General features: G+C 41.7%; 2 protein-coding genes across 3 annotated transcripts in view; both read right to left on the reverse strand.

The window, feature by feature from the left end:
- Nucleotides 1-13317, reverse strand: part of myo7ba (myosin VIIBa) — a 31317-nt gene extending 18000 nt beyond the window's left edge. Inside the window, exons 1-19 of one of the 2 annotated variants that reach the window (XM_085151218.1) lie at nucleotides 11566-13317; nucleotides 10939-10976; nucleotides 10742-10843; nucleotides 10466-10618; nucleotides 9825-10009; nucleotides 5036-5157; nucleotides 4823-4965; nucleotides 4621-4734; nucleotides 4188-4341; nucleotides 4026-4102; nucleotides 3829-3948; nucleotides 2158-2297; nucleotides 1856-2066; nucleotides 1641-1776; nucleotides 1385-1557; nucleotides 1154-1297; nucleotides 885-1043; nucleotides 642-734; nucleotides 18-112 (exon numbers count right to left, since the gene is read on the reverse strand). In XM_085151218.1, coding sequence (XP_085007344.1) covers nucleotides 18-112; nucleotides 642-734; nucleotides 885-1043; nucleotides 1154-1297; nucleotides 1385-1557; nucleotides 1641-1776; nucleotides 1856-2066; nucleotides 2158-2297; nucleotides 3829-3948; nucleotides 4026-4102; nucleotides 4188-4341; nucleotides 4621-4734; nucleotides 4823-4965; nucleotides 5036-5157; nucleotides 9825-10009; nucleotides 10466-10618; nucleotides 10742-10843; nucleotides 10939-10956 — 2339 coding nt within the window. In that variant the 5' untranslated portion in view covers nucleotides 10957-10976; nucleotides 11566-13317. Of the gene's footprint in view, nucleotides 1-17; nucleotides 113-641; nucleotides 735-884; nucleotides 1044-1153; nucleotides 1298-1384; nucleotides 1558-1640; nucleotides 1777-1855; nucleotides 2067-2157; nucleotides 2298-3828; nucleotides 3949-4025; nucleotides 4103-4187; nucleotides 4342-4620; nucleotides 4735-4822; nucleotides 4966-5035; nucleotides 5158-9824; nucleotides 10010-10465; nucleotides 10619-10741; nucleotides 10844-10938; nucleotides 11017-11565 lie in introns of those variants that run through there. The other variant, XM_085151220.1, reaches the window with a different exon arrangement.
- A 125-nt stretch (nucleotides 13318-13442) lies between these two features.
- Nucleotides 13443-25093, reverse strand: sap130a (Sin3A associated protein 130 a). The gene is made up of 21 exons (XM_085151222.1): nucleotides 24839-25093; nucleotides 23764-23891; nucleotides 23412-23686; nucleotides 22794-22961; nucleotides 22608-22704; nucleotides 22307-22419; nucleotides 22083-22207; nucleotides 21807-21954; nucleotides 21633-21723; nucleotides 21431-21535; nucleotides 21081-21222; nucleotides 20502-20617; nucleotides 20099-20386; nucleotides 19830-20004; nucleotides 19251-19346; nucleotides 18807-19168; nucleotides 18476-18721; nucleotides 18260-18385; nucleotides 15715-15818; nucleotides 15426-15539; nucleotides 13443-14220 (listed from the first exon to the last, which is right to left on the reverse strand). Exons 2-21 carry the CDS (start codon nucleotides 23873-23875, stop codon nucleotides 14062-14064), a joined length of 3162 nt encoding a protein of 1053 aa, XP_085007348.1. The 5' UTR covers nucleotides 23876-23891; nucleotides 24839-25093; the 3' UTR covers nucleotides 13443-14061.

Below are 25093 nucleotides of genomic sequence, written 5' to 3' on the forward strand. Positions count from 1 at the left end.
AGATTTAATCCTCCTACCTGTATTTGTAGCCTCTCAGGACTTTCTGGATCAAAAGGGCTTTCACATTTAGTTGTTTTATTCGCTCTACTTCAAGCATTGTGTCATGATGGTCCTGAAAGAAAACCGCAGAAATTACCATTTTATTTCCTTTTCATTTCCTTTGCTGGTTCTTGACTGCTGACGTTCAGACAGTAGTGAGATTCTTTTATGTACTTATGTATTTCTATGTTGGCAATTGCTTCTGCGGATTTTCAGCCTTTGATTGCTCCCCTTCCTAACTAACCTAACTAACTGCAAAGCAGAGTGCTCCAATAGATTCTGGTTGTCCTCATCTGTATTGAATTTCTGCGGCACAGTAGATAAGAACAGGCCCTTCTCTGTAAAGGCTGCTTCCTATCAGCAGTGCATGTTTTCAGATTGCCGGACGTTTAAGAAAAATGTGTAGGTAACTGTGTATGTAGGGATAAATACAGACCAACAGGAGTGACACAGAGGTGCACTATGAGACGACCTTGAAGGGCATGTTAGGTTTTTGGAAGTCTATGACTGCTTAGTGCACACATATTTCAGTATTTCAAACCATATACATTCAGCTAAGATTGTTCTTATAAGCTTCCAAACACAGAAATGTGAGGTCACACCTTTAGGAATATCTTTGTCTTTCCAGTCTTCCAGTCACCTTCTCCAGTAAGCAGGTTTTCACAAATACTTTCACAGCATTTCTCTTCGCTTTCCTGTTAAACCAGCAGTTTTTTAAAAAAAAAAAGACAACAACGTTAATAACATTATATGGAAGACTTTCATTTGGATTTATGCTTACATATGAGTTGGTCATAGAAAGAATTTTGCTGATCAAAACACAGATTTTGTCAAAAACAACTCACGGTTTTTGGATCACAAATGGAAGTCCTCAGGAGGACACGATATCGAGTTAGAAACTCATCAAATGTGTAGCGTACAGGATACCCAGCTTTCCGGATCCTGATGGTCTCCATCATACCGGAGTAACGGAGCTGCCGCATGCACAGCTCTCTGTCAAACAGCTGAGACAAAGAGGTACTAAATGAGATTTATTTGAAGCAATTTCTTCTTCTTTTTTTCAGTTTTCAAGCATGTTTTATTCTGTTTGAGAGGACCAAGACTGTCTCCTCACCATGGGCTTCTTGAAGTCATTGGGTTTGATGCAGCGGATGAAATATGGCTGGCATGCAGTCAACGTTTTCATCAGGGAATCCAGGGACTGGCGGAACTGACCGCTCAGTGTTGGCACACGCTTCTTGCCATCTGGTACTTGTTGCTAATACAAATAAAGTGCAAATATGTGTAAATAATTCTATACAGTGATGGTGATGTGAATGGTCAAGTGATAAAAGGCTGCACTAACCCGGGTGTTTCCCTTGGCTGATGTTATGGTCATTTTGGTGTTGGCAATCTTGATGCTACCGGAGGTGGATTTGAGGTCATTACGAAACACCTGTTTCAGGAGTTTGTTGGTGGACTTTTCCAACATCTTAATGAGGTCTGAGCTCAGGGTGTCACGGTTTTTTTCAAGAAAACCTTAAACAAAAACAAAACATTGAGAACATCAGAGGAAAATTACCAAAAGAGCAACAGGTTGGCTTTAAATGACTTAAGTGTACCTTGTGAGTCATAGAAGACCTTTCCAGCAAAATGCTCGATTCCAAACTGTGTTTCATAGTTGTTCTTTGGGGGAAGATAGATGCCACCTTTCTCGTGATACTGGTTCATCTTTTGGAGCAGGGTGGCATCTGTGGCCTGAAAATTAAATTACACTTTTAAAACCCTTCCTTGATTTGGTCCGTTAGAGAATTTAAAGTACGACGAGGACAAAGACCTTGGGGAAATTGCTCTCCTCGTCAATAAGCGACAGCAAGTTCATGGATTTGCTGGCCAGTACGTCCAGGGTTCGCTGGTTATCTTGGTAGTCAATGTGCTTCCAAACAATGTTTTCACGGGCGTACTCTTCCTGCTCAAGCTTGAAGACGTGCTTGACGAAGAACTGCTGCAGCTGCTCATTGGCGAAGTTGATGCACAGCTGCTCAAAGCTGCAGAAAAAGGAGAAACAAAGACAGAGGCTTAGTAAGAGCTTAGTAAGAGTACCCACACAGGCCTGGCCTGAGAACGGAGGACACCAACCTGTTTTTACTAAAGTTCTCAAAACCAAAGATGTCCAGAAGGCCGATGGATTGTTTGGCCTCGTTCTCCTCATCAGGCGGCTTGTAAATGGCACTGTTGATTTTCTCCACAATCCAAATGAAAAGTCTTCCATATATACCCTGGAGCAAATACACAGACACCAGCAATAAAGCTTTTTTTAATGTGGAAACTGATCTGTGACCAGTTGCTACTGATGATGACTAAATTAACCTAATAAGTGTACCTGTCTGAATTTACTCTTCTTTTAACTGACAAATTCTGCATTTTGTAGCTTAAAATAGTTGTGGTTTGCATAAAATTACACTTTAGAGAAACTCCAAAATCTAATTGAGGTGGAGGGGTTTGTGTGTCCCAGGGATCCCAATGGCAAATTTATCCTTTGTGAGGGACCAGACAAAGAGTGGTTCAAAAGATCCCTGTCAGTGAAAAATCTAGAGACCAGTTCAACCTCCACAGCATAGGGTTACTGAGTCTCCGCCCAGGAGCCAGGCCTGGGGAGGGTGCCGTAGGGTCAGCGCCTGGTGGCCAGGCCTTCGCCCATGGTACCTAGCCAAGCACAGCCCAGAAAAGGGACATGGCCTCACCCTCCTGTAGACACGCCACCCGCAGGTGGCACCGTAGGGGTTGGTGCAATGTGTGCTGGGTGGTGGCCAAGGGCAGAGACCCTGGCTGATCAATCTTTGGCTACAGAGACTAGTGACTGGGACATGGAACATCACCTCTCTGGCGGGAAAGGAGCCTGAGCTAGTGCGTGAAGTTGAGAGGTACCAACTAGATATGGTCAGTCTCCTGGACAGGGGCTGGACTCTGTCTCAGAATGGAATTTCTGTGGTGAGAGGTGGCGGGCTGGGGTGGGTATTTTAGTATCCTCTTGGCTTGCTGCCTGTACTTTAGAGTTTTCCTGGTGGACAAGATGGTTTGTTCCCTGCACCTTTAGCCCATCGTCTGGGCTTATTCGGGAATGAGAATCTCCGAGTCTGAGGCCATGGTCCTCACCTTGGAAAAGGGTAGAGTACCAACTCTGGGTCAGGGATGAGTTACTGTCCCAATTGGAGGAGTTTAAGTATCTTAAGCTCTTGTTCACGAGTGATGGGAAAGAGGAGTGGGAAATCGCTGGACTGATTGGTGCTGCAGCTGCAGTGATGCTACCACTGTACTGGTCTGTCTTGGTGAAGAAAGAGCTGAGTGTAAAAGTGAAGCTCTCGATTTACCGATCAATCTACATCCCTACCCTCACCTATGGTCACAAGCTTTGGTTAGTGACTGAAAGAATGAGATCACAGATTAAAAAGTGGTTGCTCCTCCACATCAAAATGAGCCGATTGAGGTGGTTCAGGCATCTCACAAGGATGCCTCGTAGGCACCTCCTAGTTGAGGTGTTTCAGGCATGTCCCATCGGGGGGAGGCCCCAGGTCAGATCCCGGACATGCTGAAGAGATTATATCTCTCAGTGGATAGGGAGAGCGAGGTCTGGCATTCTCAGCTTAAGGTGCCCCCGCGAGCTGGCCCAGATAAGCAGAAGAAAATGGACTGGTGGATGGATAAAATTACAATCTACACAGGAAAGTAGTATCTGATTACCTACTTTAAACCATCTAGGCCTATCTTCCTGACTGCTAAAATGAGCTGCAACGTCACACATTAGTTTACTTTGACAAATGCATCCCTGCCGTCCATGGCTTGAGCAGAGGTCAGAGATTTGGTCACGTGTTCTCTGGCAGTCTGGAAGGAACGCTGAGTCAGACCTTTCCCCAGTGCTTTGGGATCCACCTGAGGCAACAAGGTAGCACAATCAGACAAGATGATCTCTTAACTCTAGTTGTATCTTCAGAGAAAACTGCACATGCCTCCAAGAGCTCGCTCGCCATTTTGAAATTGGTCGACGTGTGGACGTTGCAGGCTTCCAGATTATCTACGATGGTGGCTGGAATTCCACAGGAAATGAATGTCAGTTACTTGAATGATTGCACCTGTTTCAAAATAATCTTCATTTTTAATCAATGCTTTACCCTCAAAGTCCACATTGCCCAGGTGAAGAATGGCTGCGAGCAGTTTGGAAATTTCCCACAAGTCATTTTCTGTGAATGTGAGAATCTTCAGAGCTGACTGGAAGTGAGCGTACTCCTTCACGTCGTCACGACCCTCACAGCTGGTGCAGTTACCCTGGTGTGGTCACATGAGTTAAAACTGAATAAGCAGTGAGATATCAGATCAAACATCCAGGGCACCAGTAATTGTTTCTGTTCAGTTTTGCTATTGAAACTATGACAAATCCCATGAAACTGATATACTGATATTATGGTTACAGAAACCATGACTATAAAGATTTTTATTTGGTAAAATAAAAAAGTAATTTGGTTGATTTTCTCCACCTGCTCCATTTTATTTATTATTTTCAGAAAACATAAATAAATCCAATCTTTAATCTAAACATCACAGTACCATGGTCAGATACTTGTACTCAGCGGCGTTTCCAAGGGAAAGAATCTTCTTCTTTTCTGCCGACATGCCCATCAGCATGTAGTAAAAGATGTGGTAGTTTCTTTCGTCTGGTGCCTGCACATTGATGCATGTGTTCTTTACTACAGGAAAGTTTGACTTTAACACAATGCTGTTTCCGAAATGTTCAGACTGATATTCCCACCTGACGACACACCCTGGACTTCTCCAGCAGGTACTGCTCAATGCGGGCACCTTCAATAGCCCCACCCTTGGTGAAGTTGATGTCGATGTACTTCCCAAATCGACTGGAGTTGTCATTTCGAATGGTTTTGGCGTTACCAAAGGCTGAGAGGATAGGCTACAGTTAATATAAGGCAAGTCAAATGACAAAAAGGTGCTGGATAAGACAGCGTACCCTCTAAAATGGGATTTGCTTCTAGAACCTGCTGCTCAATCCAGGAGCGCTGACCGCTCACTGCAGCCAGAAACTGCAGCATCAGCTTGGTGCTCTCGGTTTTCCCAGCTCCCGACTCTCCGCTGATAAAAGACACGAGGGGGATGTAGATGTGATGGATTTCCTGAATATTTTCATAAAAATCTCAAAAGGATTTGGCTCAAAATTAAACTTCAATACATCAATAAAGCAGTTCTGCTTAGATCAGTTCAGATCTTCTCTATTACTTAAGCAGCAAACTCAGGAATAAAATAACAAGGCATTCTAATAAGGAAGTGCATTTCATCTCCAGAAAGACCAGGACACTTAATGAGTCCTGGTCTTTCCTGTTAGAGCGTACTTAAAGGATCTTTTTCATTTAGTCACCCAGACTGAATAACAAAGATTTCTGAACGGAAACTTTAGAGAAACTCCAAAACCGAATGCTGGTTTTGGTTATTTCCATTATAATAATAGAAACTGGACCCTTTTGTGCTGTTTTAGTCTTATGTATATGATGTATTAACGCACCAGTGTCTTTTTTCTTTACATATAGTGCTTCATTTTTTTGAATTCCTAAAGCTTCCAACATCTGGAAATATTTTCTTGTTAGATGAATTAGACAAGGATCATGAATAGTCGGCTGAGTATAAAGGTAACAAAAGGCACCCAGTATTTTCACTAATTAATATTCAATTAGGTGACAAATGTAAAGTCTGGAGAGACTGAGGACAAATTTTAACTGTTTCTAGGTTGTAGTTTATATTAACTGTAACAAGGTGGGGGCAGAGCAGGTCAGCCACTAATCAGAAGGTCGGTGGTTCGATCCCAGGCTGCCTCCTGGCTGCATGCCAAATATCCTTGGGCAAGATAGTAACCCCATGTTTGCCTACTGGTGGTGGTCAGAGGGCCAGTGTCCGGCAGCCTCGCCTCTGTCAGTGGCTACAACGTAGCTTGCCATTACCAGTGTGTGAATGTGTGTGTGAATGGGTGAATGACTGAATGTAGTGTAAAGCGCTTTGGGGTCCTTAGGGACTGAGTAAAGCGCTATACAAATGCAGGCCATTTACCAAGGTAACTGCCTGAAAGAACGCAAATTGTAGGTTATCTCCAAATATTAGTGAATATTTTTACCTTACCTTTAACCTTAGTGGTGATAATGGTGTTGCCTTGTTAATACTTCACATTTATTACTTATTGGGCACTTAGGCGCTCCTGTAAAGATAGCTCGCTCTTTTTCCCCATATATAAGATCCAATTAATCATTTTACACAGTCCAGCAATCATTTGTTATCTTTTAAAACAGACTTGATAGTAAAAAAAAAGAAAAAAGAAAAATGTGCAATAAGATGTAATAAATGTATATAATATTTGGAGTACTTAAAATTTCAGCACTAACATGATTTTTAAAGGATTTTATACCATCTCAAACAGATGCTCACTAAAGAAACTGTCAGAATTTAGCCCAGCTAGCTCACACATGCACCACCTCCATAAAGATTGCAGTCTTAAATAATCTGAATATGTGACACAAACCTTTTCACCTTTAGCGCCTTTATCAAATATTTAGAGGTATTAATGTGAACAACACACAGATAAACACAGAAATATGTGCTGGGGCAACATTTCATAACTCCAATAAATGGGCGGAATTTAAATGCTGAGATGTTTCAATGATCAAAGGAGAAAATGTGGTGGACCTACTGGTGACCATATCCATATATTTGGTCATCTTCTGAAATTTGAGGAATTTGGGGGGGAAGGGTTTAAGGTACTTAACCCTTTAAGACCTACCATAGAACCAAGTCCGCCAGAGCTTATATTATATTTTTACATGCTGTAGTGTCATTTTTGGGAGCATTTCAAGTTGCTATACATCAATGCAACCAATACAGCCTAGATTTTAATAATATGTAGGAATTAAGTGCATAGTGATTACATAAATTGCAAAAAAGTGCAATAAACTACAAAAAAATTGAAAATTGTTTTTGTTTTTTTAACATATATTTCTAGTTAGAGAAATTTAAGAGGCTTATCCCTCAAAACTGTAAATACAAAAAAGTTGCACAAAATAGTTTCCCACCACAGGAAATTTATTTTGAGTGCCTTTATAGTTTTATTTTTGAAATACACCAATTTTTATACACTGCAGGAAAAACAAAAATAAATATTATGATGCAAATTTGCAAAAAAGCAGCATATGCATCAAAATAAACTATTTCCAGCAGTGTAATATGAGTCCTAAGCATCCCAGAAACGATACAGAAAGTCATAAAGTCAAACATAACTTTTAAAAACACCAGTATAGGCTCCTTGAGGCCCGGACGGTAAAAAACTACATTTCCGCGAAATGACGTCACTTCCGGTTTCGGGCGGGTCATGGCGGACATGCGATAGTTCGCGCTGATGTCTAATCCAATGTAGGAAGTGTTACAAACAGCTGATCGGATCGGCAAAGCGTGTTTCTGGAATATTATGTTTTTGTTGCTGCAAGTGCTTTTTATGCAGTTTTTGCAAAGCTATATGTGGAAGGAAACTGTGACCGAGGACAAGCTGATGGCATAAGATGTAAGTACAACTCCTCAGGTTTCATATGCAAAAAAAATTATTGCGCTAGCTCACGTGGATTTAAAAATAGTTACGCAAAACAGAGCGTGCCGCTCCTACCGGTTTTAAAGGGTTAAACAGGTATTCTACCAAACTTTCATAGAAGAACATCAGAGGGCAGTAGCGGTCCTAGCCTGTTTGGCGCCCTGGGCGAACACCCCCTCTGGCGCGCGCCCCCCCCCCCCTCCTCACACACGAAGAGAGAGACAGAGTATGCATTGTATGCAAACGTTGTATGCAAACGGCTACTAAACAGACATCATAATTCCTCATACAATGAGAACAGGACAAATCAACAATTGACACTGACTAATTAATATTATATTATTGTATATATTGTTTGGAGTTTAGTCTGTTACTGTTACTATTTTTACCATTTCTTCTTGGAGGAACTGTAACCCAAATAATTTCCTTAGGGATTAAGAAAGTATCCTGATTCTTAATGTTTTAGGATACATGACCTGCCATTATCCAATGACACATCTGCTTACCTGTATCTTTTGCTCGTTTCTCCTTGTAGGAGTCATAATTAAATGTATTGAATTTTAATGATCACTCGGTTTTCATTTGTTTGGTTGCTATGGTGATGTGTAACGGGAGTCACGTGGGTGCTAGCGGCAAAATTAAGAGGGCGTTGTCAGTCTGTCTTTCACTGGTTTGATTTTGACAGAGAGGAGGGCTGGGTAGCCGTAGTTTTTGTTGACCGCAGCACAACGAGTTTCCCCTTGTTGCATTAGAGCCTGTGATGTTTTAAGAGTTTGAATCGCGAGCCGATCACATTGCTCTGTAAACTTTTCAAGCACTTTAATAAACAAGCAAGCAATTCCACCTCTGGCATTATTGCGTAAAGTTGAGAGGCAAATAGACAGGCTCAGTCCCCGGCCTCTAGCGACTGTGGAAGTCGCTACACTCCTCTTCTTCTTTTCTCATTTAAAAAATGAGAAAAGAAGTTTAATAACGGGTTGTGTGTGAGACTTTAGATCAACAAAATATAAAATATACATTTTAAATTGTTATTGATCCCTTTACCCCTGGTCCTAAAGTGTATATTTATTTTCTTACTCTTCTTATATATATTGTTTGTTTACTTGCACTGTTGTAACTGGAGCCTCGTCGTCTCGTCTCTCTATATACTGGACTGTATGTAGCGGAGATGACAATAAAGTTTACTTTGACTTCAGCAGCGAGCTGGCGCACCGAGGGCTCTCGCGCTCACTTTTCGAGTATAGAATTTTGAAAAAACATCGGTGCAAATGATAAGTCTGTATCATAATGTCTGGTGTTTTCGTGTTTGTTGGTTTGTTTGTAATTTGTTTTATTTTGCGAGTTGGTAATTTTTGCTGCTCCAGCCAGCCAGAGCATCCCCCGCCGCCCCGCCCTTTCCTCCCTGTGCCGCAAGCAGCAGGCGCACCTCGCAAACGGAGGGCGCCCTTACTCCCAGCAAATGGGCGATAGAAAACCAATGCCATTCCCAATATGCGCTGGCATGATGTCGGGGAAGCATGAGAACGAGCCGCGATGCCGCCCCGACCACGGTGTCGCCCGTATCTAAAACCGCTACTGTCAGAGGGCATTGATGGAAAACTAAAGAACAGAATTAAATTTAAACCATTCTCCTGACATATAAACACCCCATCATATCTTATAGACCCCAAAGTACCATATCACCCCAACAGAGAACGGTGCTCTTAGACTGCAGGCTTACTGAGACATTTAAAAGTGTAGTCTCTTTTTTTTTTTTCCTGTTTCCCTATAATTTTATATTCCTTGTTCCTATTAAGAAATTTCTACACTGTATTTGGGATGATTTCACTTAAGCCAAATAGTCTTAAATAACATCCATCAAAACGTAATATAATTTAAATCTAGATGTACACATAGTATAAACCAGTTTTATATGTTTAAACAATCTTTTTATGTGAAGTGTTTGAATCTATGTATAATCACAATCTAATAATAAAATTCCAATCAAATGCTTTCATAAAGAATAAACATATTAAAGTTCTCATGCTTTTTTCCTTTGCTGCTGCTGTATCATTTTTTCCTAGTCTCTACATTTATTCATTATAATTCAGATAGATGCAGCTTAAAACGGGAGGAAAAACCAAGAGTCTGAACTGCATCTGTGACTGTATGAGTGGTAAAACTGACATAAAAACCCAACCTGATGACACAGCACTGGTTCTTTCGGTTGCGGCGCATGTTGAAAAAGCAGCTGTCTGCGATGGAGAAGACATGAGGCGGCAGTTCACCCAGCCGCCGGTCTGTGTACATGTGCACATGCTCAATAGTGTAGATGGGCAGCAGCTGGTAAGGGTTCACTGCGACCAGAATGGAGCCTGTGTATGTCTTTAAAACAGAGAGCAGCGAGTAAACACATCGTTATCATGGTGGAAACTCAGCATGTGATACATAACTCTCACAGATTAGTCACAGTAAAAAAAAGCAGAGATAAATGCTGAATGATTGCTCGATAAAATAATTGAGAAGTATATGATAGAGGATATTACACTCAGTATAATTTGCCCCTAGCCTTTCACAGCAGTGTTTTTACACCACAAAAAAGGCCCAATTCATAATTAAACACACGCTCCGTTGAGTTTTGGTGTTGTGACTCATAAACACTGGGTTACTCTCTTTAAACAGAGGCTCATTGGTCTCTATGGAGACAAACAACACAGTGATAAACTGCAGGGCAAAGTCTGAGCCTGAAAGCTGTTCGCATCGAGTAAGCATTTCCATGGATGGTTATGGATGTCATAAAACTAGGCGGCTCTGCAGTGAATCCAGGAAACATAAACTTACATAGATGATTCCTTCCTTGTGTCGTACCAGGAGGTTCCTGAGCAGTCCGGCCTCGTTCAGGTCACCCAGCCTGATCATATCGTCCACGCCCTTCACAGAGGTCGGATGCATGGGCCGGATGCTTTTCTCATTTGTCTTCTTGAGCTTCTGTTCCTGTGTGTTTGTTATTAAAGATCTCAAATTATACAGAAGGCAAATACAGCTCTTTTGAAGGCAGATTTCACATTAATGTAAAGAATCTGGCAGGAGCGCAGAGTATCGGTCGGGTTTTTGTACCTTTCCTTCGTCATCGAGCAGCTGAATCTGCCCGGTGTCTGTGACCTTAACCTCCGCCCCAATCGGCACCCCGGTGCCCGTGTCCACCCATACAAAATCTCCCTGTTGGGTGAATTGGGAGTTATAATGAATGAAAAGGCCTTGTAATGATTTAGGATCATGAATCTTAATTATAGAAACAGAGAACTCATTCCTACCTTGCTCAGGTGCATCATCGCTGAAATGTGAATTAAATCTGCAACGAAAACATTTTCTTTTCTACTTCTTATGAAGGAAAAGTTACAGCAACCGAACTTAAAACACAATCAATACAGATTTCCTTAGCCATGCTATAAAAATCAGTTTCCACGGTTTTGCACTTGCTCCAGGGTGTTTCAGCCACCCTCCTATTCCACCCCAAAATATTATTTGTAACCAGTTTTCCAAGCATGACAAGCATTATTGTTGATATAATGATCAGAAGTAACAGGAAAATACATCAGTATCCTTAAAAGAAGCTAAAAGGCTCAACAGCCTTTACTGGACTTGGACTAATCATTCTTATCTGTGGCAGTTAACCCCTAAAGAGTTTCATAACACTGCTGGAGATTTATACAACAGCCACATATTTTAGATATGTAAAAAAGCAGTCTTCTGCTACATCTACACAAACTTTAAAGGCAACTAAAATAAAGCATGGGTTTCACTTTCAAGACACGTTTGTTCAAAAGTATACACTGAATTTTATAACCTTGCTACTAAAGACCAAAAAAATACACCAAAAACATATAAATATTAAAAAATCCATCTTTTCTAGCTACATTTTTAGAGAAATCAGCGCTTACCTGAGAACAGGTATGTGTTGCGTGGAAGCCCCTGCTACTGATGAGGGACTAGTTCCTTGAGTGGCTCTAAACCAGGAAGTTTCCCCACTTTATGGTACTTTGACTTTGCTCCTTCAAACGCAGAACAAAGAGAGTAACTATTATAATGCCACATCCCAAACATTTACTTAATACGAGCGCAAAAAAAACATTAAAAATTTATTTGTTTTTAAACACCTACTGCTGCTATTTATAAAGTGTTATTTTCACATAGTAAAAGTCAGGTTTCATGGTGGTTGATGAGGTACACAGTAGCACACAAATACTCATCATATTTTCATTTTTTTTGGTCTTTCTGAACTTAAATGGTTCAAAAAACAAGTTAGAGTCTGAGTCAAAAGTGGAATGATGATTATATAAATGCCAGTAACAATAACTTTTCCTGATTGATAAACATGCTGTTGTCATGGGTCAAATACGTGCCAACACGTTGTGATGTATCACAGGCAATTATGTTGTAAAACAGCATGCAGTAAAAGGGAATGACTGGGCTCAGCCTGAAGATAAAAGAAGGCGAATAAAAACAGACAGGTCAGATTATTCCAGAAGCAAAAACCAAAATAAAGGAAGAAATTCAGCTGCATCAACATGTGGCCAAATTAAGTGACACGTGGGACTGAATCAGATTTTTCATGTAGTACTTGGTGACGGTGGGAAGAAAAATCCCCTGTTAACAGGAAGAAACCTCTGGCAGAAGCAGGCTCAGGGAGGGGTGGCAATCGGCTGTAACAGGCTGGGGGTAAGGTGAGGAAGATAGGACAAAGAGAACCTGAGGTTAATAATAACTAATTACCACCTGATCCAGCCCTAACTATAAGCTTTATCAAAAAATATATATATATTTTTATGCCTAATCTTAAAAGTAAAGAGGGTGTCTGTCTCCCAAATCCAAACTGATAATCTTATGTCTTATCAGGAAGTCTTTTAGGACAACCTGATAATATTGAATTACAGCATCCGGCCTACAAATAATAAATGGATGAACTAGTTTTTCAATAATATTCTGATGCAGGATGTTTCTAATTTTAGAGATTTGCAAAAATGCAAGAACATAGTCATACATATTTCTATAATATGCACACTGAATGCTGAACATATGCTAATTAATTAATTGCATATGAATTAGTACAAGAAGTATCAGTTCCAGGTTTGTAGTACAGTTTGAAGCGCAACGTTCAAACACTGGAGTACAGACAGGGAGGGTGAGTTTCAGTTACAAACTGAAACTACATCCGTTTTACACCCACTGCAAGTCTCGCTGTGTAAAGTGATCAAAATGTTCTACCTGCTTAAAACCAGGTAGAACATTTTGCTACCAGGCTCATCCTCAACCTGTGATTCCATCTGAGTCAGAATAATTTCCTAATCCACTCATATTTATATACAGCTGTGAAATGTTTTTATATACGGACACAATTAGCAGGATGAAAACTCAAAAATAAGAGCAGAACTTGTATTGTTTTCAGTATCTTTACTATTATTACACAGACAAAAACAATGTACAAGGTCTGGATGTTTCAGGCTCACTTCAGGTCGTACACTCTGCAGCACAAAGCGGCACGTCACACAGCACACAAAACGGTTCATCGAGTACAAAACTGGAAAAGAACGAGGTCGATGGAAAAACAGAAGCACATTTACAGTGATTTACATGAATTCAGTCCGCTGTTCACACGAGCACAGCCGCTCTCTTTATTCCAGATTAAGTGAAGATTTGATGGCAGTTTTAAATATTTTCTCATATCCGGATTTTTAGATTACACCTAAATTGTGGCTGATAAAAGATCTTTTTTTGTTTTCTGTTTAAACAAATGAAGCTGCTGGATTTAAAAAAAAAAAAAAAAAGGAAGCAGTAGAAGTGACCTGAAACTTTTCTTTAAATGACATTTTAACAGCATCTGGAGAGCGTGTGGAGCAGCTCGGCCTGGTCCATCTCATGTACACTGACAAAATAAAGGCACAGACTGATGAAAAGAGCACGACTGAGATTAGTCCGTTTACAGTTTGCTAAAGGAGTCCTTTTGAATGATTCTGACCGGCTCCGTTGGATAACTCACCTTGCACCTCTTTTTAGAGTCGAATATCACAGATACACAATGTGCCAAAAGTCTTACAAGAGGCAGAAACTAAGTTAGTAACAAGGATCTTTTTTTTTTGGGGGGGGGGGGGGGGGGGGCGTTCATACATTAAAAGAAAGGGGAAGGGGGAAAACCAAAACACGGTGGCCATCAAGTGGCCACTCTAACAACCTACAATGTTCCTGTGTTTTGAACGAGAACCAGTTCCTGTTCCTCGAAGCCGTCCTGTTGCTCTTCTCTGTGCCCACAGATATGGAGGGTGCGTGTGATTGTATGCAGCAAATCATAGCACCAAAACTCTGAGCAGCTCCTTCACCCCTACACGGAGAGAGAGACGGTGGGAACGGCAGCGGTTTCTTGGCAGATGGGGAGGTCGCTCTTATGCCCGTTCTTTGCGCTTCAGTTTGGAGGACTTCTTGACTGTGCCGTTCTTGTTAAGCAGCTTCAGGACCTTCTCTTTGTGGTCGAGCACTTTCATCATGGTGTCTCTGGCCTCGGTCACCTGGTCCATCACCAGTTTACAGCGCTGCATGTTACCCTGAGGAGAAATGTACTGATTGAGTTTGCTAAACTCATTACTAACATTACATGTATCTGAAAGAGAGAAGCTGTGGGGCTTTTTCCAGCCTGCCTAACAAGAACAAAAAGGAACTACATGAACAAACTACAGAAGAAGAAAAAAAGCAGCAGTTTACAAAACTCAGAAGCCCAATCTGTGTTAAAGAGGATCTGTTATACTCATTTCCAGCCAATACTTCTATTCTTGGACTCCAGAGCAGCTTTGCATGATTACAGCTAAAAATAATCCCTATTTATCTTACACTGGGCCTGGTCCCGCCCCTCAGTTCATCCTCTGTCTCCTCCCCCTTAAAGCGAAGCTTAATTTGATTGGCTGGCCATTGAACAGCTGTGTTACACATAACCATATGACCATATGAGGGCTATCTGCTGTGACTAGGATCATAGAGAGCCAAGTCTGTGTTTATAGTGGAGGTGTCAAACATAAGGCCCGGGGGCCAGAAATGGCCTGCCAAAAACTCCAGTTTGCCCCACTGTGTGATTTTAGAAAATGTGCAGGGCTTAAATTTTTGGACTTTGAAATCAATTTTACTTTAGTTTTAAACATGTTTTTGCTGCTGATGACACAGAGAGAAAAGCAGAGAGAACATTGGTTTGTTTTTAGTATAAAAACGGCAGAGCTTCACTTTTCAGATGCTTTACATTGTGGGTTCATAAGCTGTGCTATTCGAAACTTTAAGGAGAAATTCAGACAAGTTGACAAAAACAAATTGCCTCTAAAAAGTGAACTGGATTCAGAGAGACACAATATTCTTCTATAACCAACTCAGCATCATCACTGGACCAGGGCAGGCGGACTCACCCAATAAGCAATAAAATTTGTATCCACATGGTTTATAACCAAATGAGTGTATTTTGGAGGGTGAAGCACTGAACTTTGCTTTGTCATTAACTTTGCTAATGACAGTGAGAGTCTGGCATTAAACAGATCACAAGTATGCTGTTTTTATTCACACCGTTCTTCATGTTTTCAATTCTGTTTATCAGACAAGTCTTTTTTCTCTGCTGAGGTTTTAATTATCTATTTACTAAACATCTTAAAATAAGTCCTGAAGTTCTTTAAACTGCCCACCCCACATGTATAACTTAGGAAATACTGATTTTTTTAATTTGCATAACCTGAGCAGTGAAACCTTTATTTTTAATGTGCAGCAACAACCTCACCTGTATTAGTTCGTTAATTCGGTGAAGGTCATCATCTGCGCCGGCCCTCTTCTTTGGAATCAGACCCTCCTGAAGGGTGGAGAGGCGGCTGTACACATCATGCTCCAAACTCGACTGCAGAACACGCGACAAAAAAAAATCTGCTTGTTAAAGAGCGTAAAAGTCTCTGAAATTGATTACATTTCTTTTTAAAAACAGAAGCTCACTTTAAGCACTGTTTTCCCCCAATTTAAAGACAAAACTATATTAACTGGGCCAATATAATAAAGGTCAGGAGGTCAGCACCCACCAGCTGCCTGAGCTGTGCTGCACACAGGTGAATCTTCCAGCCTTGTGCTCTGCATGCCACTCCTCTCTGATTGGCCATATCCTGCAAGGAGCCCTTCTTCTCTTCTGAAACATTAACAAAAAGCAGAATTAAACCGAGGGAAGCGACAAAGAAGATTCAACACAAGCCTTTCATACACTTCACTGATTGCTCCTCTGTATGTTTTTTAATTTTAACCTCAATTACAGTTATAACATTTTATTTGATTTTGGCTTTTTTTTTTTAAAAAAATGATAAAATCAAGATTATAATACAAACCAAAGGAATTTGTTTCCTCTTATTGCATATTTGGTATTATTGTAGGGTCTGCCTTACAATATAAAGCGCCTTGAGGTGACTGTTGTTGTGATTTGGCGCAGTATAAATAAAACTGAATTGATTTTCTCTTGCATGATTCAGAAGCATAACAGTGCATTTTTCCTCAACCCCTCAAACTTTAAACTCACTCGATGTTTAGTTCAACTTGTGTCAAGATAAACAAATGGTTTTAACTTAGTTATCCATATGACTTACCTGGAATTTAAATCAGTGTCTTTTATGTGTAATGATTTATCTTTATTTATAACAGTGTTTTCACATTAATGAGCTTTTCAGGGTTTGCATGCATTTTTCAGGGTCAAATTGAAGCACTTTTTAAGCACTTTCAAGGTCAATTTTCAAGCTTTTCCAGCACATTACTAAAAAATATATATATATATGTGCACTTAAAATTTAAATGCACGTTTCCCTTAGCATCACCTCTGTAAGGCCATGTAAAAAAAACATTTGTTAAAACATAGAAAAATGCCCCACAGACAAATACTGAAAAATGAAACTGTACACTATATGCATATTGCACAAACTCAAAAAATATATACATTTCTCTTAAAAATTAAGACTTGCAAATGTGAACAAATCAACTTGTTAGAGATATTCATCTCCACTTGAAAAAAAACCCCCAACAATAACAACCCCACAAAACAAGAAAACTGCACCGAACACCACAATGATACAGCAAGGCCAAATTAATAAGTCTTTTCATTAGATATTGATGCTTCTTTCCTATGTGACACAAAAAGTAGGAGACAGATGTTTGTTTGCTTTTTTTTTTAACTAGTTAAGCATCCAGCACCCCCAAATATGGGGGCAAAAGGGAGGAGATCACGTTTAATCAGTTACAACACGAGGTCAGAAATATAAGTGCCAACATGAGTAGTGTCCACAGAAACATCTGAATCTCAGCTAAAATCTCATATAAACCTTTTCTAGAAACACCAAACAAAGAAAACACACCAAACAGTTAAAAGAGCAGTTACGTCACCAAGAATCTGTGGACAGGTAATATCCATATTTTGATTTATGATTTTCTGGAGTTAAATGTGAACTGAAGCATTTTCAAAGGTGTTATATGCTATAAAAAACTTAAAAAAAAATAGACGAGTGATATAAAAAAAATCTAATTTTTCTGTTTGAGTCACAGCAACTTTGCCATTGTAACATCTGCAGTAATATTTACACGTCTGATGACATCTCACAAGTGTTAGCTTTATTTTGATACCAAGACTGTTTACACAGAGTTTGTAATTGCAGAGAAATACTCCATTTATTTAGGTCATTTCATTTTCGAGCAGAAAGCTCAGAAAACCCCTGGGGGCCTGACAGCTTAAAGTTAATTTCCAATAAAACCAACCGTAAGTTGTTTAACTACATTGTTGTCTGTATTATTGTTAAAGTTGTTAAAATGCACAAGCATCTACCTAAAATCTATTTATTTAGTCTATCATCAGTGATTTTATTAAGTACAAATATAATGTATTGTTCATCTCTGGGTGGCCTTTAGGGTCAAAAACAGTCCCTGATCATGGCCTAACTCTCCACCGGGTGACTGTGTCACCCATCACCCTTACCTCTATTTTTCTTTTTTTGGTTCTCATTTGAATTATAATAGTAATTAAAGTAAATACCTTTAATAGCCATGTTTTCAACTTTGTTTTTGAGTTCAGGATCTGCATGTTTGATGCATTAATGGATAATTGCGTTAAATAATAAAGATTTCAATTACTGACCAATTAATCATACAGCTGCACAAAAGTTTAATAATAATAATGGATTGGATTTATATATCGCTTTTCAAGGCACCCAAAGCGCTTTACAATGCCACTATTCACTCTCGCATTCACACACTGGTGGAGGCATACGGTTGTAGCCACAGCTGCCCTGGGGCAGACTGACAGAAGCTAGTCTGCCATATCGCGCCATCGGCCCCTCTGGCCAACACCAGTAGGCGGTAGTAGGCTGGACACAACGACCAGGACAGAGAGCCCAGGGATCGAACCGGCGACCTTCCGGTTACAGATACGCTTCCCAACCCCCTGAGCCACAGTTTACAAAAATATCCATCAATATTTACCACACATATAAGAATCTACAGTGAAATTGAAAAGCAACCGACCTTTTCAGTTACTGAAAAAGCTGCTGCTGGTATGAAATATTAAATACTTTTGTTTGCAGCCAGTAAGACACTCACCTTTGACCCGGATGTCGCTGTACCTCTGGAAATGGTGATAAGCAGCTTTCCAGGGGTTACGATAGTGCCGCAAAAGTGTAATAGGTGGGCGAGGCTTCACCGGCACGTAGCGCACTCCTTCTTCATCTTCAACATAGAAACGGGTGTTACCAAACTAATAGTGCAGACAGGAAACATCACCATCATCATCGGCACCGCCATGATCAGGTTACATACCGACATACTCCCTTGGTGGAGATTCCCGTCTCTCGGCCCTGCCGGTGATGGGCCTGCCTGGGGTCTTCTCCTCATCTGTGCTGTTAGTCTCAACCATCTCGCTCTCCTCTGTGGAAATGACATGCTGCTGCTTGCGGGGCTTCTTTCTCGGGGAGGCTCCAGGGATCAGATCGCCTGTGGCTGGGGTGCTCAGGGTGGACGTCTGTGTGGTGAGGGCTGGGGCCGCTGACATACTCGTGTTGGGATCTAAGGGGAAGCCTGCATGTTAGTTTTTATTTATATTTTCTATAAAGATGACCTTTAACATTTGGAGCACAAACGTGTTTGTCACCTGGCTGAGAGGTGTCCATCGCCTCCACTTCCTGCTTGATTTTCACATCTGGGCAGACAGAGCTCGTGGCACATACTGGAGTGCTGCTGGCAGCCGGCTGGGTGGGGGAAGCCACAGTGTTGGCCATTGAGGCCGGGACAGGGGGAGTTACAGCCATGGCAGCCGGCAAGGAGGACAGGACAGTGGAGGGCTGTGAGGGAGGCACGGGGCCGGGTGTAGCCAGCATGGTGGGGATGGCTTGAGCGAGGTGCTGGGTGTTCGAGGACACCGCCTGCTGCTCTCCACCCTGAGAAGGCAATGCTTCTACTGTAGCTATGACAGGAGGGGCCACTGCCATGTGCACCTCAGCTTTGGGCTTCACTCTGATGGATGAACAAAACATGTTACATCACTGACACAGAACAGGAAATGAACACGCATGTAACAAATGAGACACAAGCTCACCCAGCGGGTCGAGGCGATCCCGCTCCTCTCACGCCGCTGTCAATTCTCCCAGTACTGGCTTCAGTCTGGGCGGGGATCAGGTTCTTACGAACACACCTGAGAAAGGGGAAGTGTAGAAAAGAAAACATTAAACTATTTTCCTGGAATTGGAAGTTTGATATGGTTTGACATGGATATTTTGACACTGTGGATTCAGAGCTGTTGATCAGCGTGTGAAAGTAATCCTGCGTTTAGAGCGATTACTAAAAATCTCCAACAACGATGCTTCTGTGTTTCTCCCTCCCTCCTTTACTCTCACCATGTTTGGTTAAAGAGATTTTATATATAAACTTGAAAATATTCAGTTCAGTGCTTTTTCAAACCTTTAGTTTGTTTACTCTGGTTAGAATAAGTTGGTGAGTTTGCGACTTTTCCTATGTTTTGGTTTCAAAACTAGCCATCTCTCTAGTAGGGAATCATCTGTGTATTCATCTCAGTTTTATTTCTACCCTGCAAAATGTCTCAGCATTCTCCATATTTATTTTAGAAAAACAAGATGTAAGGTTTACTGCAAAACCCTGCTTCACGTGTTATACTCACGTTTCATTGGCGGGCTTCTTGCGGAGAATACTCGGTCTTGGGGAGGAGACCAGTGTGGGAGCTCCTCCCACTCCTCCACCCTGGGTGTGCGCCTGCACCATGGTGGCTACCGGCTGGGTCGTGCTGAAGGTGCTGCTAATGGGGCTTGCTACAAAGCCATCAGCCAAAACAACCCCTGAATTTAAAAAAACAAAACAAAACATTAATTACAAACAAATTTCAGTAAAAGACTCAGAGACCAGGCTATTTGGTATGATCTAAGTAACTACCAGGCTTTGCTTCAGACTGTGGTTGCTGCTGCTGTTGAGTAACCAGCGCCTGCTGTATTCCCTGTGTGGTGATTGACGCAGACGTGTGCAAACCCTGAACGCCTATCGATGCAGGCTGAATGCCCTGCGCTGCAATCGGTGCTTGCTGGATCCCCTGGGTGCTGATCTGTGCAGACGGCAGACCGATGCGGTCCACTGCCATCAGCTGCATGGGGTTCAGGTGCACAGTGGTCGCCACGCCCACTCCAGCTTGAGCTGGCAACGCTGAACTCGGAGCTTGAGGAGTAACTTGGAGAGCACAAAAGGGTAAAAGATTTTTCAGATCCCAGGCTCTACATTACACTAAACTAGACTTAAGTCCTTCCAATAATGAGCAGACACTGGGACTATAGCAAGTGCTTACCGGGGTACTGGCGGATGGTGGACACAGAGCTGCTAATAGGGGTGTAGGTATGTGTCAGAGGGTATGACGAAGAGTAGGCAGGCAGGAAATACTGGAACTGCACTGGTACAGAAGGTCTTAACAAGAAAGAAACAAGAATTAAAACAAGATTGGATTGGTTGTCTTCATCGTCTGTGATGTTTTTATACTTTAAACTCTTGTGATCTGGATCATTGCCACATGTTGGTCCAGACTTAGAGATATTTAATATATTTAATACTTTTGATTAATATATTTTTCTTCAAATGTTCAAAAATACATTTTCAAAAAAAAAGGGGAACAGATTTTTTTTCCTACAGCTTAGTTTGAATTGGAAGTTTTATGGAGGGAGAACAATAAAGAGGATATGCTGAAAGGTAAAATGGAAAACACAATGTGACACAACTTGTTTTCTAATTGGCCAAAAATTTCAACTGAAATTAAACTTGGATTAATTCCACAATTTTAGAGGAAATAAGAGGAACGCGCACAGATTTTTGATACAACTATGTAATACCCCATCATATGATCAGACTAAATTCCCCAGCACAGGGAGCTCACCTATTGTCGCTGCGGGCTTCCATGGTGACAGGGTTGGGAGAAGACCTGTGGCCAGGGATGGGGATGAGGCTGGTTCTCTCTCCTGGGTAGTCAGGCTGAACACGGGGTGAAGAATGGGCAATAGGCTGAGGGACCACTTTAGCTGTGAACAACACCCCAGAAGACTGTTAAGAAAAGCTACATGCTAATAATGAAAGGTGAGATAGCATATGTAGGGATGTGCATGAACTGGAAATAATATTTCATTACTTCCAAGATGTAAACACGCAGCTCGTTCTGTTCCATGTCATTTAAAAAGACAGCAGCACAAAAATGAATGTTGCATGAATGAGGCCAAAGAGTCAACATACCAACAGGGATGGTGGAGGTGGTCACTGCTGTAGCATGAGAAGAGTGTGAGGCCATTGTCATGGTGACAATTGTGCTACTCGTCATTTGGGTGTGTGTCACAGCGCCTAAACAGAAATGAAACAAGATGTCAGCTTCTTCTTTAGTAACATTACAAAGATTTTGACATGCTAACGCATAGCTAATCAAGATAAAAGCTGATACCTATTGTGGTTGTTGATGGCACAGTGTTCGTGGCAACTATTGGTGCCACAGTTGCTGCAGCTACTGGTGTCACATTACTGAATATGGATTTCTGTGTGGAAAAAAGGCAAGATTTTAGTTATTATGCAAAATAAATATTGCATATTTTTGCAGTGCATCATCAAGAGTAGTAACCTGTGTCATTGTGTGCGGAGGCTGGGGCTTCTGAGCTCCGACTGCAGGGTGTGATGGCAAAGTGATCCGTGTGGCTGTGTCACGGGTCCCCTGAGGCCTCTGGATGCTGACAGCGGGTGGAGGGGGGTGAATGGTCATTGCTGGACGCCTGAAATAGTAAAATAAATAAATAGTTAAATATGACCTCTTCAAAAATGCAAAGTAAACAAGTAGCACTAAACTGCGAACAAACTTGGCTAAGAACACTGAACGATCTCAGACTTTATCTTTTCTTACCCATGTATCACCTCTGGAGAGTGTGAGACTGTCTGGCTGATAACTGGAGATTGAGTTCTAGTCACTGAGATGGGAGCCACCACGGTTGGGAGGACAGCTGTAGAGGTTGTTGCAGGAGATCGGGACTGTGGACAGTATGGAAAAAAAACAGCAGCAGCCTTACACTCTGTGCTTCTACATAACTAACATGAATATTCTTATTTCTTTAAAGTTCTGCAGGGCACCTGAATCTGGTGAATGATGTGCGGCACTGTAGGCTGGGCAGTGCCTGCACTCGCTCCAGTGGCTGGCCGCAAGACAGTTTTGGAGCTGGACATAACAGCTGCTGCAGCAGCCCCTGCAGGACAGAAAATACAGCAATCCATCAAAATGCAAGCCTGACATACTGTCGACAACATTTAGGAGATGACTGTCCAAATCAGTCTGGATCTAACTTTTACTTTCTCTTTGACAGATCATTTACAAGTACTCGTTTCCTGAAGCTGCACTAAAGTTACTCCCACAGGAGTCTTCCTCGCTATATACCTCGAGGCAAGTGTGGTGGGAAGGACTGCTGAGGAACTGCAGCAGGGGTCCTGATGATCTGAAAGTTCGGCATCAGGTGCACGTTGCTTGAGTGACCCTTAAACACCAAGAAAGTAGTACAGGTCTTTAGTTATCAGCAGGAAAAAGACAAACATTAAAAGCAAATGTAGAAAAGAAAAGACTCACCTGCTGACCACTGATGGTTGCCACAGGGATAGACGGGGTGGTAGCGATGCTGCTCTCGATGGTGACTGTTATGTGACCAGGCACCTTGGGGGGTATGGGCATATGAGCCTGGTTGGAAGCTGGTGCTGGAGCAATAAGACGACTTGGCATTGGTGACTTCAAGACCGCCTGAAAAAGACATCAATTTAAAAAAATTAACATCTGTTTGTTTTAACAAATAATACAAGCTAGATGATCAGATTCAGACAGCCCAGGTGAAAAGTTCAAGCTCAAGTAAAAAAAGAAATATCCTATCATGAGATTCCTGTCTACAGCATAACATTTCCCCCCAACAGATCAGAGTTTTACTGAACCTTTTGGTACTTCAGAGCTAATTTTAACTTTTTAAAGTTATTGTTGGGTAGCTTAGTCTACAATAACATACTTTTTAAAATATAAGGAAAATTGGCGTCTTATTATTTTCAGAAATTGCAAAAACTGAGACCAGGGGGAAAATGTTACGTTGAACACTGCACTCTACACTCAGAAAACTTTGCCAATATAAGAGAGCAAATTATGTTCCTTTTACTTTGGAGATGGTTACGTTTATAAAAACTCAAACAGAGACTTAAAGGTCACCTTCATCTGGCTTTCAGTAAGCACTGCAGGCTGGCCCTGTGGGAGCTGGACAGAGGGGGTGGGTAAGGTCGCAGGTGTGCCGGGCTGAATGGCCACGTTTTGGGTGGCAGCTGGAGGCTGGCCGAGTTGCGTCTGTACTTGTGGGTATGGTCTGACCACCATGGTCTCTTGCTTTTCATCTCTGAAAGTCGAGGTTCCCCCGCCACCGGCAGGTGGATGATCATGCTGACCGTGGTCACCATCCCGACTGCTGTCTGCATCTCCACCACCTCCACCTGAGGAAAAACAACTTGATTAGACATCAATTACACACTTACATCTTCTCTTCCGTTTTTGTGTGATTAAATGTTACCTGAAGCGTTTGACGGTTGATTTACAGGCACCAGGTTTCCAGGTGCTGGGATCTGAGGTGCTCCCCCACTGGAAGCAGGCAGCCCATGTCGGGGGAATTGCTGGGAGCTCATTTTAACTATTTATGATCTAAAACAGGATGCAAAGAAGATGCACACAGGATATGACAAAGTTAAAAACACTACCATACCGCTGTATGCCTACTACGATTTAAAAATGAAATACATTTATGACACAAATATCTTAAATAACGGCATAACTGTTCATTGTGGACGTGCTTTGCATAGTTATGGATACAGACTCTCTTCACTCTTACTGAAAATACTAAAACATCCAATTATTAAAGTTAATTATTGTAGCTACGTACAGACAACGTTAGACTGTAAGCCCTGAATACCACACAGGGTTAGCTTAAGTATCCCGGGATGGGGTTAAATTCCCGACCTGAATATAGATTATTTCCCCCTGGTATAAATACAAGTGTGCCGTGAAATTTTAGCTCACACTTTGGTCACAAAATATTTGAAAACCTCTGCTCTTGACGATCCAGTCCGAGGACCTCAACAACAACAAAAGCCATGTAGATTAACCCTTCACATGCAGCGCGGGAACGTAAAACGGACAGACGGAGGGCAGAGGACGTGTCCATGACATTAAGAGCTGTTTAAAATCACAGAAAAAGCTGTATTTGAGTGTCTGAAAAGGATCGAACGGTTTCAGTACCTTTGTTTGGCATTATGTAGTCGGTATCGTATGACAAGAAGCAAACTGAGTCGATGCGCACCAAATATGACGTTAACAAGCATGCACAGAAAAGGCCTTTCAACTAGAATCACACCCGTTTTCAGCTCAGTCAGATACTATCCACCGTGGTGGCTGTTTTAGCCTCTGTAACCCTAAAACCGAAAAGCTGCCTCATTAGGCAGCTATCCCACCTAGCAGCATGCTAACACTGGAAGCGCTAGCCCCGCTAACCTGCTTTTCATGCTAAATCCTGAACTTTCTACAGAGTACAGCGGCACAAACTTCCTACAGCTAAAATGACAAAAAGGCTGTTGTGTGTGCGCAGACTTTACCGTATCGATGAGTTGCTGGGCAATGCTCGTTTTGTGGATTACAATTTTTCCATTCGTCTTTTCTTTTTTTCACTCTCAAAATGCAAGCCGGAAGACCGCTGAGAAAGGACTGCACCTACTTTCTACATTCAACCAACCAGAGAAGGGACTGTTCGATCGCTGGCCAATAGAAATGTTTTTAGCGCCATAAAGCGGTACAACGGGCTGAAGGAGGTAGGCGGTTGTTAGGGGGGACGCTAAGACACTCTAGTCACG

The sequence above is a fragment of the Neolamprologus multifasciatus genome, chromosome 23 (assembly GCF_963576455.1).
Source record: "Neolamprologus multifasciatus chromosome 23, fNeoMul1.2, whole genome shotgun sequence".
Classification (NCBI taxonomy): Eukaryota; Metazoa; Chordata; class Actinopteri; order Cichliformes; family Cichlidae; genus Neolamprologus; species Neolamprologus multifasciatus.